Below are 15,927 nucleotides of genomic sequence, written 5' to 3' on the forward strand. Positions count from 1 at the left end.
AAAACTTCAAAGTAAATGTTGAAAATATTGATGGGTAGGTAGGTATATATATATATATATATATCAAGTGAGATAATTCACAAACTTTTTATAAGTTGAGACAAAATTCATGTTCAAATACAATAATTTTCATCTTTTGTCAATAGGGACGGGACAACGATGTCACACAAAAATTGGCAGACACAAAAAATCATCTCCAAGTGATTTGATGTTTCACAAGTTTAGACTTTGAACTTGTCCGCAGCCACACGTGAGTTTCATGCTAAAAAAATTGAATAAATATGTCAGGCATATTGTTATTCTAGAGAGTACATATACTGATGGATGAATTGACGTGTTCTATTCATAATGATGTGTATTGTATATGTTATTTGCGAATGACGTAGCATTGATTGATGAGACACGAAATGAATTGTTAATGCTAGGCTAGAGTTGTGGAGATAAATTGTGGAGTTTAAAGGGTTTAGGTTGAGTAGGATTAAAACAGAAAATCTTGAGCGCATATATAGCGATACAATGCATGAGGCAGGAGTGGAAGTGAGGCTTGACACACAGACTATTTCTAAGAGATAATTTCAAGTATCTCAGATCTATAATCTAGAAAAATAGGGAGATCGATGATGATGTCACATATCGTATTGGTGCAACGTGATTTAAGTAGATGTTTGCTTCCGGAGTACAATCTTGTGTGTATCACATAAACTTAAAGTTATGTTCTACAAAGTAGTGGTAATTAATTAGACCAACTTTGTTTTATGAAGTAGAGTTTTGGCTACTCAAGAACTTCCATGTTCGAAAGATGCAAGTTGCAAAAATGATGATGTTGAGATGAATATATGAGAATATTAGGGGAAATGAGATTAGGAATGTGAATATATGAGTTTTGGCTTCCCCTTTTCATAGTACTGTTTATACTCGAATCAAAGATCCTTAAAAAACAACTTCTTTACTTCTACGACTCTAGGGACTAGGGAGAACCGAAAAAGTAACTCAATGACCCGAAAACACAAGCATTATTAAAAAGAAATTGTAAGCAAAGACATTGGAGATTTTGTTTGGGGACCAGGGAGCGCAATAAGGTGCATGACAGCAGAATTAATGATGCGAGTGTGACAACAACAAGAACATGATAGAGAGAGCCTACTTTCTCTCCACGCCCACGCTATTTTGGCCATCCATCGCATTCATCACCTAATTTTGGGCTTCTAAACTTCTAACTTTTTGTACTAGTAGTAGTTGTTGGTTTTAAAATGTCATGTTCATGCTTGAGGAGTTGAAGTTGGAAAAGACTAAATAAATCGATAACCTATTAAATTTATCAGTAAATTTTATTTAAATATTTGATGTTGGTTGAATTTCTGAATAGATGATTATGTGTTCTTATTAGACATTTGCGGCTCAAATTTTGGAAAAGTTTCTGGGTATGTTCACAAGGATAATTTAAGCATATGAAATATGTCTCATTTTTAATTATACACATAAAATATTAATTGAAACATGCATGGAATTTTACGTTTTATTGAGATAATACATATAATAAAAGGAGATAACATATAGTGGTAAATAACGTATCTACGTAATAGGCTGTTGAGAGCATGCACAAAAGCTTTTTCAAAATTTTAAATAAAAAATGTCTAATTAAAACACTTTATCATATGTTCTAGTGCTCAATCAAAACATATCGTAATCTAAAGTGTCAAAAATGAAATTTACTTTTAATTGCTGCCAATGCATTCTACCTTGGGAAAAAGGTTTGCTTAAGGGTGTCTTTGGTAGGAATTTCCATGGTAAATATTTTTCTAAAAAAGTAGGTGATTTTCTTGTGTTTGATACGTAGCAAAAACAAAATAATCCAAAAAGTATTTGTATATAATTTAGGTAAAATACTATAGGGTTGCGAGAGGGGAGTAAGATATGGGGTTGCTAGGAATGGTAGCTATGTGATTAGGGCGAGGAGACAATTAGTGTAGAATGACACTTGCGTAATTTGTTTTCTCTTATTTTTTGACTAACCAAATATGAGAAAAATTGATACACCCTAAATTTGCTTGAAATATGATGATTTGGGCAACTTCACATTAAGATTTAAGGGCAGGCACAAAATGCTTCAGACTAAACTTGACGTACCCATCCATTTGGAAATTTTGAATCGATTTCTTTAATAAAAACTTGACATCCATTCTTTATAGTTCTGCGAAAACATAAATAATCAATGACTTTGTGAATGCTGTTACAAGAAAATGCATGGGGCTAATATAAATAGAGGAATTGAACACTATTGATACTTGCACTAAAGGCACATCCTCAGGCTTCGACATGTAAATCTAACCTGAGTTGCTATAATTCCTACTTTTGAATTAAGCCAAGGGTGTAGGTGTAGCCCGTGATAACGACAACATTTTCCAAGCTGCAAACACCGAAGAAGCAGCTCTAATCTCTTTTATTGGCAATCCTGCAAGGTTTAATTCTACTCTGGAAACAGGAAGTGTAAATCAGCGAAAATATGCCATATGTCTAGATGACTGAAAGGGAGAAGAGCCAAAAGGAGAGGACTTTTGAGCTTTTGGTGGAGAGGGAGCCGGTTTCTTTTTCTCAATCGGGGTCTCAGAACGCAACCAGTTCTCAACTACCGAAAGCAAATTAGGGGAGGACTTCAACTCAGGAAGCTCGGGTAATTTCTCAGTCCTCTTCAGAACTCCTTCTTGGATGTAAACAAGATCAGTCGCCCATGTCTCCAGTCCATCAAATATATGCGTTGCATAGACAATTGTAGCTCCTCTCTGTGTTATCATGACATGGAACCAGAAAGTTAATCTTTTTGTCTACCTTCATTTACCAGAATCTGTAACATAATTAGTATCTAAATAGGTTTGCCAATATTAATTACATGAACCTCAATATGGTTAATGCTTACTAAATTAGGTGGATTTTCAAGACTGCTTAAATGGTACTTCACAATTTTCTATAGGATTTTGTTTCATGTGACGCTAAGGGAAAATCTATCACATAAGTGACGATTGGATATGCAGTCCCCTCTTTCACAAATGTAAAAAGAGAGGAGACAATCCAATGGGAATATCGAACATCTGTTCAAAATCCTCCCTTGTAATGCACTTAAACCCAGTTGAATGTCTAGTTTCTGCACACATGTAAGATCAGAAGAAAACAATGCATACCTGTTCACATTCTTCCTTAAAGAAATCCAATAAATCCATCCTCGCAACAACATCTAAGTCAACGGTGACCTCATCCAGTAAAAGAACCTGCAAGAAAGTGATTCTCCATTAACAAAGGTCATCAAAGAAGTTAACCCGCCTTGCTGATAATTAGCAAACTATGTATGAAACATACCTCATAGTAAGCATATTGTTTGACTATTAAGTATTGAGCAAGCAACAGATGGGTGTTATTATCTCACTTGGGAGGGAACCCCAGATGGACAAAAGAAAAGAATTTTTCCAGAGGTACACACCTCCCTTTTCCTTGACAATGAGACAAATGAAACTCGAAGACAAAAAGATATGAAGCCCCCTCCACAATGAAAATAAGAAAAATATAAGTGAGAGGCGACGGATGAGAATGAGCGCCAGAACTATTTCGGAAAAAAATTAAAATGGGAGTCTACTGCGAATATGACCAGTATTCTAGGGGATTGATGCAACCTTGGTGATACAAGTTTAAGAGTATGCAGCTGAGGTGGCAAGTTAGTTAGAGTTCGTTACAGGCTGTTAGTTGTAGCAGTTACAGTTGGAAAATTCTGTTACTAGTAGATTCAATTGTATAAGTGTAGGAAAGGAATGTAATTGAATTCATTCATGAAATAATATATGTTCTTCTCTCTTTACTATAATCAATCCAGCCATAACTCCCGGTTTCAACCCTGAATTGGCTATCATCTTCTTTGAGTTCATCTCCTAGAATAACTAAATCCATCCTGTTCTTAATTGACTGCTTCTAATTGCATCACTTGGGTCCACACATTTCTAACTCTGATATGGTCGACTGTAAACCTACTAAATCAAAGATTACCTTATAGGGGTGAAGGAGACCCATGCAGATTTGAACTCTACGCCTCTGACCATCAGATACCTTGTGCATACGCCACTGCAGATCAATATCCAGCAGCTCAATCAACTTTTCTCGTCGAACTGGATCCACTCCTTCAACTAAAACCATGACAAAGAAAACAGAAAAAAGAAGTTGACAATTTCCATTTGAACTCAAGAAGTTCACATTTGCAGAAAATCACACACAGAAATCAGAATAGTCCAAAAACCGAAGGGTGTCAATAAATTAGTAACTCTAGTTACATATATATTAGTTATGGCTCCTAGGTCCAGAGGTAGAATGGTGCAAAATGCACAGGAAATCAGATTGGAAGTTTGACAACAATCGAAAGTCTTTTAAGTTTTAGATAACACGTTGGTAGACAGAAGTTCCAGTAATAGATGAAATAGTTCAGAAGATCTTGAGAAAGACTAGATTAGACGGGTCACGAGTGCATGTCAATTTAAGCGATGCCTAAAACTATTCTGTCTATTCATAGTATGAGTCAATATATATCACTTGAATGACATATAACAAGCACTCGGTAGCCATTACTCCACAAATCTGACAGAAGATCATTATGTAATGCCATCAGGAGATTAAAAAAGGAAACTTGCAGAAAAAAGAGATTACACACCTCCAAATATCATATGTTCAGCTGAAAAATCTCCCTGAAGTGGAATCTCTCCCTGAATTTTGACAAAAAAACAACTCCATTTAAACTAGGATTTTATTCAACAAAGTTGAAGTTCAATGCTATGATAAAAATAAGAAGATAAGAAAAAGGAGTAAGTTATCATTGAGATAACATACAAATCTCCAACCACAATAACCAACATCATTAGAATAATTAGGGATACGTGCATTGTTCATCATACCCGAATGCAGTTCAGGATTTAGGGTATGGGGTACACCATTACAATTGCACCTGTTACTACTTTCCACGGGTGCAAAACTTGTATAAATACATACAGTAATATAGTTTTTAAAAGTTGTTTCAACTATGATATTTGTATGATAAAAATATGAAATGAGCTTAAATGAAGAAGAGTGGATTCATTCAACCGTCCCCAACTTGTTTGGTACTGAGGTGTAGTCAGTGTTATCAAAAGGAAAAAGCTCCGAGGTTAGTTGGGGCTTTAAGTGCAAAATGCAAATAGCTTGGGCCTTAATGAAAAAAGGTGCAAAGCTAGAAAAAATAAATATATTTATATACATGTTTAGTCCAAAACTAATACTAGTAATTATAAGTATGAATGACAAATATATGAACAAAGAAATTGTTATTTTTTATTTTTTACGATTAAGTGAAATATCAATTATTTAGTGTGAAGAGGCTCATTGGCAAGGAAAAGTATGTATTAGAATCTTGATGACAACACTGACGCGTACATCAAATTAGGCGAAATGCTCAACAGATTTTTGAGCCTTGCTTTAGGGCTCAAGTCCGTTGAACAACTACGCCAACTAGTGCGATTGCAGCTGCTTCCATATGCTAAATCCACCCATGATCATACCCTCAGTTCATGAAACAAAACCACAAAAAGGACATACATGAAAACCAAGACCAGACTATGATGAAGTACTTACAACAGCACCAACATTTTTGCTCCAAGACTCTCCAAGGTAAGCCAGATCACCACTACAAACAAGGTGGGTATCATGAAAAGCCGAAAAATTCAGCACCCTGACTACATCTTTTCCACCGACCATATGTTTTCCCGCCAATATCTTCAAAAGGGTTGTTTTCCCTATTCCAAAATTGTAAAAATTGAGGTTCACAATGAATATACATTTCCAAATATAGCCTAATAGGAGTAAAGAATACCTGATCCATTTGCACCGAGAAGGAGACAGCGAGATCTGGGGGCAATGTTGAGATTGAAATCGAAATAGATGGGACTTTGAAAATCATATGAGAATTGCATTCCATTGACTTGAATACTGCTTGATTCTCCTTCCATCTTCTTCTTCTTCTTCTTCTTCTTCCTTCTTCTTCGATACGAACAAGCATTTCCCGGGTCGTGTTTTATACCCGTTTCAAAAGTTGTCACCGCTTACCTAACTAACTCTTCTGGCAACTCAGCAACTTGCTGTTTGTATTCCAACCACAAAGCCCCGTCGGTTACTCGGATCCTATCACTACACTTTTGGAGCTCCGAATTAAATCACAATCTACTTTATTAGTATTTCTTTTATTTATAATTATTATTGCTCTATTCATATTGAATCCGACTCATAATGTTTGAAGTTTTAAAAGAAGAAAGTTTTAGAAAATAACTCTACTTCGAGACCTAATTGAGCTAATTACCAAATATAATAATGATTTACTTTTAAAAATTCATAATACATTGTATCAATTCATTTGCCATATATAGTAAGGGATCATTTGGTAGAATGTATAAGAATAATGTTAAATAGAGTGTTAGTAATGATTGTATTATCAATGCATGTATTAGTTATGCTTGCATTAAATATACATAGATTTTTTTTATGCATTGTTTGGTTTGATGCATTAAAAATAACATGTATTACATAAAAAAAAATATTTACAAATATACCCTCCACTATTATGATGGAAAAGATGTAAAAAGGGATTTGAGGGGCAATTGGGTCTTTAAATGAGCTAATGCATGCATTAAAATCATTGCATTGCTAATACCTATGTGATAGACTCATATTGTATTGACATGAATAATTGAAATTACTCAAACAAATATAAGAGTTTTTTTATTATAATTACTCCAAACTAGTAATAAATCTTTTGAGGACAAAAAATAGGGAAGGAAGATTCCAGAATTAATCTAAACAACTGAGATATAAAAAGACATTTTTTTTGGGACTAGCACTAGGGATAGTAATTTAGTCTTACTAATTTGTTTGTAAACTTAGGCTTCAAAGATCCTTTCTAGAAAATCTCTTGCACTATTCTTTTAGTTATCATGTATGGTTCGTTAGACTTAGCCCAGAAGACTAGATGATTCCTTTCCATCTAGATATGGTAAACTGCAACTGCAATGTTCATTCAAAAAATAGTGGTTGCTGCTCCCTATGCTCATGTATTTAAGTTGACTCACTTCATCTCCTTTTGCAAGGTGCTAATTGGTCTAATTATACATTTCCAACATAACAACTTTGTCCATATGTTTTAGGGTAATCACAAGTGAAAAAGAGGTGTTCACTTGACTCAATACCTCCATTGCATAAGATACACTGTTGATTATTTGTGACACTCTAACTCACTGTTTAGTATAATTAATCTTGTTATGAATATCCATTTAATTCCTTCAGGATTGTTGCAAATGATCCTTCTCGAGGGAACCTTTTGAAAACCACCCCTCATTGCAATGTATAACTTTTTGATGGAGTATTTTTGCATATTTGTTATCTTTGCTTCTAGAATTCTTGAAACTCGTAGGTACTTTTTTGTCTTCAAAATCTTTTGTACCATTCATGAAGCTTGAGAGGATGTAGAGTTCTAAACAATTATGTTTTTTTTTTTATAATAGCAATTGACCCACTTCACCCATAAGATGTCCTGCATAGGTTCCATAACATCTTAATGATTGTAGCCTTGTTCCATATAGTAATATCTGATATGTTAAGACCTCATGCTGTCCTAGGCATGCACACCTTATCCCGTGCAAGAAGAGACAACTTCATAGCATAAACCTTAATTAATTATTTTCCTCTTATATGTATAAACATCTTTTCGGAATCTCAAATGTAATTTGACATCTTTTCACATGATTCATGAGTCCTCTATTTAGTTATATTTATATCAGGTAATTAATATACTGATACACAACGAATCATATAACTTCAAGCTAATCGATAGAATTCAAATTCTCATTATGTATTGTAATTTTTTAAAACTCTTACTATTTCAGATAAATACATAGCATATACTTGCTTTTCGAAATAATATTTTCCTTTTTTTAAATAAGGAAATTGCCCAAGTAAAGGCATATAAGGAGCCACGTACCCGAATGGGAGACAACTAAAATGGAGCCCCGAATCCAAGAAACCGAAATGGCGGTCGTCCATCGAAGCACCACGCGGTGTTATAAAAGGCGCATTGAAAAAAATGTCTGGCCAAATTAGGGTTCATATTGATTTTTCCTAATTGCGGAACTCCAATTCGCAGAGGATCGTGTCGAAGTGTTCTGAGTATTCAGGCTTATGATTTCGTTGAATTTCTGGTTTTATTAGGGATAGATTTAACGGTATTTAAAACATATATGCTCTCTCAGTAATGTGGATCAATCAAACGAGCTGAGGAATTTGTAAAGGGCTGTGATTACTTCCTTGTTTATTTGGTAAGTGGATTCTCACCAACAATTACATACTTAAATCGCCAGAAAAGAGCAAAAATTGAAAATTTTATTGATAGTATAAGAAAGACTTGTAAGAACATTCCGCTTGTATATTTAATTTTTTTGGATATCAGGAATGAGAAACTGAATTGTATTGCTGAAAGAGTTTTTTTCCTTGTTTTGACGATAGGAAAAAGGAGAAATGGAAGAAGAGGAGGAAGATAAGATTTTACTCAGCAGTTTGGGTGTGACCTCTGCGAATCCTGAAGATATTGAACGTGACGTCTTGGACCAGGTTTGTTATGCACATGTTGAATTGTTGCTTGTCTGTAAACAATTAGGTGATAAGAATGTTGACTAGTTTCGTGTGATGCTTTGATGTTTATAATGCAGTTTAGTACTTAAAGCTGATTAATTCTTTCTCTGTTACTGGTTGCCATGCATGCTAAAAACTTACCGGTGATGGACTTCAATTTTTCGTATATTGGCAGGCAACAAGGCACGTTGGGGAGAGCAATGAAGCTACAGGGATTGCTGAAGAAGAGATAGAGGAAAGAAAGGAAGTAAAGGAAGAAGGACATGATAAGAAATTAGATTTGTTTAATAAATTGAGAGCAGTAGAAGTAGAAATAGATGCGATTAAAGATGGCTTTGGACATTTGGAACGCTTCAGAAGAAATGAGGAGGAAGTCCCTGATACTGACGGTTGCAGCGAGGCAAAGCATACAGAGAGTGAGCAAAGGACCATTCAGGCACCACTGGATGATTCAAACCTTCAACATGCTTTAGCTGATGATCGTCTAAGAAGTCTTCTTGAAACAAAGGCTCAACTCAGGGAAGAACTTTCAATTTTTGCTAATGAGACTTCACCTGATGCATTGATAAGAGCTCTTGTTAAGGATCAACCTAAATCTAAAAGAAAGGTGAAAGAAGTTCAGAAATCAAGCAACAAGAAGAGCAAACGGAGGAAGACGGCATTGCTGGTTGATGATGATGATTTTGATGCAGTGTTAGCTGCAGCATCTTCTGGATTTGTGGAAACAGTATGTGGTTTTTACAAACTGTAAATTGAAAAGATTTTGTAAGCTGGAAGCTACATGCGTGTTTTTAGTCAATAATAAGTACTTCATTCAACATATATGCATCTCTTATCATACCTAAACATATAGAGCTCTCGAGCTAACCTCATATTGTCTGTCTCATAGGAAAGAGATGCACTGGTAAGAAAAGGAATGTTAACCCCCTTCCACAAGCTCAAAGGCTTTGAACGTCGGATCGATGGTGCAGAGTCTTCTGGTAGACAAAGCGCTGCAGCTGATACAAACAGTAACGACAACGACCTTGCTTCCACCAGTATAGCCAAGGCTGTCCAGTCAATCTCACAGGCAGCTCAAGCTCGTCCAACCACCAAGTTGCTTGATTCTGCATCATTACCAAAACTTGATGCACCAGCCCACCCTTTCCAAAGACTAAGAAAACCTCTAAAAATCCCTCAATCATTAGAGATTACTACAGAGAAGAATGGAGAATTTACTAGAAAGAAGAAAAGGCCGTTACCTAGCAAGAAGTGGAGGAAGTTGGCATCTCGTGAGCAAAGGCAGGACGAAGGATCAGGTATCTTTATACACATGCTTTTGTGCTATACACCTAGGACTGGTTAGTAGTAAGGACAGAATGCATGAAGTTTTGGCATGCATCACGAGCTCAACCTTATCAGTGATTTAAGCATGGTATTTTAGTGGGAGCAGTGTTTTGAGGGGAGAGGGCCATACTCCCTGATAGGGATGGGCAGTCAGTCTGTTCGGTTCAGTTTTAAGATCTTTGGTTTTCTCGCTGGTAATAGTGAAAACTGAAACTGAACTGATATTAGTTGGGTTTGGCTTATTGGTTGAGTTTGGGCCTTATCAGTTGGTAATTTTTTGTTTGGTTGAAGTGTAAGTCTCATTAGATACTAGTCACTAGGTAGTGGATGACTAGTTTAGGCCTGCTTTGGTTTATGACAGTTTCACTTAACGGGGATTAGCTGGTCAGCAAATTGATTTAAGGAAGAAGGATTATATTCACATTTGAAATGTCACCTCACAGCTTACTATAAAATATCAAATAAATAAACAAATACAATCAGACGAACAACGTAAAATAAAATAAGTAAAAAAAGATTAAAAAAAAAGGCAGTGACTCTTTGAAATCTATAGGAGAAAGAAGAGAGTACGTATTTTGAAGGCTGAACTGCTTCCAAATAAACTGAAAAGCCAAAACCAAAAAACCAAAAAAATTTGGTTCGGTTGTTTTTTCGGTTGTATGGCCATCCATACTCCCTAAGTTTTGAACCTGGAACACAATTGGGTTGCTGATCACAAAATGTGTGTGCTGTGTGTTTGTCCGCGGAGTCTTGTATTGCTAATAAATTACAGAACAGATTGCTATTTTGTGATATATTCTCCTCCCTTACTGTATAAGTATTTGACTTTTAGCTAATATTGAAGGTGCATCGTAAATTCTTCTCTAGGAATTATATTAGTTTTGTGGTTTTGTTTGCTCCTGATATATTTTCCTCGAAACATGAATAGCTCCAAAATGCCACTCTGTTGCAGCTGAGCTTTGCCTATCAATGCCAACAGCATGTGGTATGTTTATTCTAGTGTCAAGATTGGATAATAAGTTAACATCTGAAATGTATTTTAGAGGGTCTATTGCTAGAACTCGTATCGGTTTCATGTTTTTGACTAACTTTTACAAAGCCTGATGTAGTAGTATCAGTATTATGATTCTTAAGCTTGATAGAAACTCTAGCTTTTAATGCTCATATGTCAAAATTTTAGACTGTAAGTTTGAATCTTTCTGTATTTTACTATATGGTTCCTCAAATATTTTGGTGTCCAAGCAGAAAGATATTGTACAATTTTTTTTTTTTGGGGTGGGGTGGGTGGGTGGGGAGGTGTGTGTGTTGTAAAATTCACATATGAACATTATATGGACAAAGATATATATAAAAGGTACTAAGGTTTGTCTGTTTGTCTTCTGCTGAAGATGTCAATACCTCCAGTCATGAGGACAACACAGAGGATACTGAAGATGTAGAATCTTCTTTCGTGGCACTTGAAGGTGGATTCAAAATCCCGGAAACTATCTTTAACAAACTTTTTGACTATCAGAAGGTTGGTGTACAGTGGCTGTGGGAACTTCACTGTCAAAGAGCTGGTGGGATAATTGGAGATGAGATGGGTCTTGGTAAAACCATACAGGTTTTGTCTTTTCTTGGATCACTGCATTTTAGCGATATGTATAAGCCAAGCATTATCATTTGTCCAGTCACACTTTTGCGGCAATGGAAGAGGGAAGCTAAAACATGGTATCCCAGCTTCCACGTGGAGATATTACATGATTCAGCACATGATTCATCAAGTAAAAAGAAGCAAGCGGATTCTGAAAGTGACTATGAAAGTGAAGATCTGCTCGATAGTGAGACTGAAGGAAAAACATCTTCCAGGACTTCCAAAAAATGGGATCCTGTTATAGCTCGTGTTGTAAGATCAAATTCTGGGCTATTGATCACCACTTATGAACAACTCCGTCTATTGGGAGAAAAATTACTTGACATCGAATGGGGTTATGCAGTGTTAGATGAAGGACATCGAATTCGGAACCCAAATGCTGAAGTTACTCTTGTATGCAAGCAGCTCCAGACTGTTCACCGTATCATAATGACAGGGGCCCCAATTCAAAACAAGTTGAGTGAACTGTGGTCATTGTTTGATTTCGTCTTTCCTGGAAAGTTGGGAGTTCTACCTGTGTTTGAGGCTGAATTTGCTGTTCCCATATCTGTTGGGGGTTATGCTAATGCAACACCGTTGCAAGTTTCCACAGCTTACAGGTTGGTGTTTTATCCCATAATAGAGCTATGTAGGTTTGTGTAGTTACTTTCTGCTCTTGATTTTTAGCTTCCAAGTCAGCAAAGGAACTATCTATTTATTTTCTTATTTATTTTTTGTATTTGTATTTAATTCTGGATGAACTTATTAAAGATGAGGAAGAAGGAAAGCTATAGTGGTCCAGGACAACCTATTCTCCCTCTTTCCCCGACTCTTCTGAGGACAAATTAAACTAAAAAGAAGCTAAAAATGGGAAAATACTGATCAGAACTTTGGATTGCTTGTAATCCTTTAATTTATTGCTAAACCCTGTCTGATTGGAACATGTTGGACCCTTGAGGGGATCTGAGGTGGTCCTCACAAGGGGATGTGACATTGAGTTTGTGGTTCATTTTTTGTGGCTTTACACTGTTGATATGCAGATGTGCTGTGGTGTTGCGGGATTTAATCATGCCTTACCTCCTCCGGCGGATGAAAGCTGATGTCAATGCTAATCTCCCAAAAAAAACTGAGCATGTCCTCTTCTGTAGCCTCACTAAAGAGCAGCGATCTGTTTACCGAGCTTTTCTTGCTAGCTCTGAGGTTGAACAGATCTTTGATGGGAGCAGGAACTCTCTGTCTGGAATTGATGTAATGCGTAAAATTTGCAACCATCCCGATCTTCTTGAAAGAGAACACTCCAGTAGAGATCCAGACTACGGAAACCCTGAACGCAGTGGAAAAATGAAAGTTGTTGCAGAAGTGCTTAAGGTATGGAAGGAACAGGGGCACCGTGTTCTCCTTTTTTCTCAAACTCAACAGATGCTTGATATTCTTGAGAGATTTCTTGTTACTTGTGAGTACAATTATAGGCGAATGGATGGTCTCACTCCTGTAAAGCAGAGGATGGTTTTGATAGATGAATTTAACAATACAGATGATATTTTCATCTTCATCTTGACAACAAAAGTTGGTGGTCTGGGGACAAACTTGACTGGGGCTAATAGAGTAATCATTTTTGACCCAGACTGGAACCCATCAACTGATATGCAGGTACTTCTACTCTTATCCTTTTGTTATTGATTTTCCAATTATGGAGAAATGAAATTCTTGATCCCTCGACAATAGGCTGTTTTGTGTTGTTGAACTTCAAATATTGCTTCTCATACTTTAGCCCCTTGACTAATGATGCTTGGAAAATTTCTTTCTTTTAAAAATGAGATGATTGAATATTAAAAAAAAAAATGGAAAGGGAAAATTGAGGGATGCAGAAACAAGTTTAAGGTAGCGAACCCGCCCAGAAGTTGAGGACACATCTTACAATAAAATTGTGAGAACAGGTTTACATATAAGATAAATCAGTAGAGTGCGGTTTGGGGAGCTGTGGAAGTTTGTTTTTTTTTGAATAGGATAAAGAAGAGCCTGTCTCTGATTTAAATACAGTAACATTGAAGGGAAAATTTGGACCCAAAATATAATTTTCTCTTTGAAATTTCCTTACAGAGGATAATACTGGTAGCTTGTTGCTTTGTCAGTGTAATTAAACAGCAATCATATAAAACAAAACAAACAAGTGAAGGCCAAACAAGAGGAGGTCTCAGATATTTGTCAAATTAGAAGAGATGAGAGGTTTATTGAGTTCTATTGAACTAGGGTGGACATCTAAGTAATATTTTTTTATAAGGGTGGGGGTGGATGTCTAAGTAATTAAGTGATATTTGCTCAATGTTTTTAATAGCGACCTTATCATAGGACAGGCCAGGGAGCGTGCTTGGCGTATTGGTCAGAAAAAAGATGTTACTGTGTATAGATTGATTACCCGAGGAGCCATTGAGGAGAAGGTGTATCATCGACAGATTTACAAGCACTTTCTTACCAACAAGATATTGAAAAACCCACAGCAAAGAAGATTTTTCAAAGCAAGAGATATGAAGGATCTCTTTACATTAAATGATGATGGAAATGGGGGGTCTACAGAAACATCTAGTATTTTCAGCCAAGTATCTGAAGATGTGAACATTGTTGGGGCTCCAGATAGTCAAGAGAAACCATCTTTTCAAGCACCAGCAGTAAAGGATGATGATTCCAAGATTGGAGAGGCAGACAACTCAGATCCCAGGGGAAAAGCGGGAGATGATAACAACAATGGGGAGTTAGATGAAGAAACAAGTATCCTGCGGGGTCTTTTTGACGCTCATGGGATCCATGTAAGCTCTCTATTTTTTGCTAGTCATTGTTCAGTAGGCTTCGTGTTCCCGGCCACCCCCAGTCCATATGTCACTGTGTACTGTTGATGCTCTTGAGATCAAGTTGATCTGTGTCTAAATGCTTTAGATCTTTCACTCTTATTCTCTGTCTTCTTTTTGGGTTTGGGGTTGGTCTGGGGAAAGGGGAGATTTTATAAATTATCTTTACTTGTGTTAAACCCATGTCAGTTCTGTAGAAGGGTAGCTTTTGGATTTGAGAGAAAGATTAGGCACAGTAACTTCTCTTTCAACGTAATTTGAAGCTTGGTTTGAGTTAAATTTTTCTGTGCTATTTATCATATTCCCTTAGTCACCTTTATTTATCAGTGATTTTTTTGTTTTACTTAGCTTATTCATATTTTGTGCTTTCCCAGAGTGCGATGAACCATGATGCTATCATGAATGCTCATGATGAAGAAAAGTTGAAGCTAGAGGAGAAGGCATCCCAAGTAGCTCAGAGAGCTGCAGAAGCACTGCAGCAATCAAGAATGCTTCGAAGTCGAGAAAGTGTAGCAGTGCCAACCTGGACTGGCAAATCAGGAGCTGCTGGAGGGCCATCATCTGCTAAAAAGAAATTTGGTTCTACTGTTAATCCTCAATTAACCAGTAAATCATCTGAAGAATCATTGAATGGCTATGATGCTATTAGGGGAAATGCTTTTCCTGCAGGGGCATCTGCTGGAAAAGCATTGTCTTCAGCCGAGTTATTGGCTAAGATTAGAGGGAATCGAGAGAAAGCTGTTAGTGATGGACTAGGACATCAGTTTGGTATGCCAGCTTCAAGCTCCAACAGCAGAGCAGAATCTGTAAGTAATGGGCACCGGAGTGCATCTTCTAGCTCTGTGGTTCAGCCAGAAGTGTTGGTTCGCCAGATCTGTACATTTATACAACAGAGAGGTGGAAAAACCAATTCAGCCAGTATCGTAGATTATTTCAGGGACAGGGTACCATCAAAGGACCTGCCCCTGTTCAAGAATCTATTAAAGGAAATAGCGATTCTTGAGAAAAACCCTAGTGGTTCTTTCTGGGTTCTAAAGCCTGAATATCAGGATCAGTAGTGCGTTCCTAGTTTGAACATATGATCTATGAACTACACTTGTGTGCTTTCTCAGAAATGAAATACTGTATAGCAGTTAGAAACAACATCTCAAGTGATTCAAATTTTTTCTTTCAGTTGAAAGTTTGCCATTCCTTTGAGGGTCAAGGTAGGCCGATCGACGTTCTTATTAGTTCTCAGCATCTTTGGTCTAGGTAGTTTGATCTATGGGCAGTGTACATAGTTGGATAATTTTCTGCTTCCCATAAATCATTGATTTTTCATTGTAACAGGGATCAGTTGATACTCCGGAAATTAAGCCGTCCCTGGAAAAGAAAAGAACTTTTGCTTGGTCTTACTGAAAGACTCTTATACAATACCTGCTCGTTTCATTAGTCTTGTTGTTTTGTGGAAATTCCTTGAATTAGTAA

General features: G+C 36.6%; 2 protein-coding genes across 3 annotated transcripts; one reads left to right on the forward strand and one right to left on the reverse strand.

Moving 5' to 3' along the window:
* Positions 1–2,132: 2,132 nt before the first annotated feature.
* LOC102594788 (ABC transporter I family member 19-like) lies at positions 2,133–6,172 on the reverse strand. Its single transcript, XM_006351600.2, has 6 exons — positions 5,876–6,172; positions 5,638–5,798; positions 4,685–4,736; positions 4,030–4,166; positions 3,177–3,263; positions 2,133–2,780 (listed from the first exon to the last, which is right to left on the reverse strand). The coding sequence occupies exons 1-6, from the start codon at positions 6,009–6,011 to the stop codon at positions 2,493–2,495; spliced, it is 861 nt and encodes a 286-aa protein (XP_006351662.1). The 5' UTR covers positions 6,012–6,172; the 3' UTR covers positions 2,133–2,492.
* A 1,946-nt stretch (positions 6,173–8,118) lies between these two features.
* On the forward strand, positions 8,119–15,873 carry LOC102595123 (protein CHROMATIN REMODELING 8). 2 transcript variants are annotated; one of them, XM_006351601.2, is made up of 8 exons: positions 8,119–8,366; positions 8,554–8,658; positions 8,855–9,406; positions 9,569–9,977; positions 11,394–12,237; positions 12,658–13,267; positions 13,972–14,421; positions 14,835–15,873. In XM_006351601.2, exons 2-8 carry the CDS (start codon positions 8,566–8,568, stop codon positions 15,516–15,518), a joined length of 3,642 nt encoding a protein of 1,213 aa, XP_006351663.1. In that variant the 5' UTR covers positions 8,119–8,366; positions 8,554–8,565; the 3' UTR covers positions 15,519–15,873. The 2 variants fall into 2 exon arrangements, with proteins under 2 accessions (XP_006351663.1, XP_015166069.1); XM_015310583.1 differs by lacking the exons at positions 8,119–8,366; positions 8,554–8,658 and having other exon boundaries at positions 9,357–9,444.
* Positions 15,874–15,927: the final 54 nt, after the last annotated feature.

The sequence above is a fragment of the Solanum tuberosum genome, unplaced genomic scaffold (assembly GCF_000226075.1).
Source record: "Solanum tuberosum cultivar DM 1-3 516 R44 unplaced genomic scaffold, SolTub_3.0 scf00130, whole genome shotgun sequence".
In the NCBI taxonomy this organism is placed as follows: Eukaryota; Viridiplantae; Streptophyta; class Magnoliopsida; order Solanales; family Solanaceae; genus Solanum; species Solanum tuberosum.

Excerpts from the sequence above, each read along its gene's own strand:
- LOC102594788 (XM_006351600.2), bottom strand. The coding sequence starts at position 6,011 with ATGGAAGGAGAATCAAGCAGTATTCAAGTCAATGGAATGCAATTCTCA. Across the intron at positions 5,799-5,875 it reads TCTCGGTGCAAATGGATCAG|GGAAAACAACCCTTTTGAAG; the intron begins GTATTCTTTACT and ends ATTTTGGAATAG. Across the intron at positions 3,264-4,029 it reads GTCTCCTTCACCCCTATAAG|GTTCTTTTACTGGATGAGGT; the intron begins GTAATCTTTGAT and ends ACTTTCTTGCAG.
- LOC102595123 (XM_006351601.2), top strand. The coding sequence starts at position 8,566 with ATGGAAGAAGAGGAGGAAGATAAGATTTTACTCAGCAGTTTGGGTGTG. Across the intron at positions 13,268-13,971 it reads ACCCATCAACTGATATGCAG|GCCAGGGAGCGTGCTTGGCG; the intron begins GTACTTCTACTC and ends ATCATAGGACAG. Across the intron at positions 14,422-14,834 it reads TTGACGCTCATGGGATCCAT|AGTGCGATGAACCATGATGC; the intron begins GTAAGCTCTCTA and ends GTGCTTTCCCAG.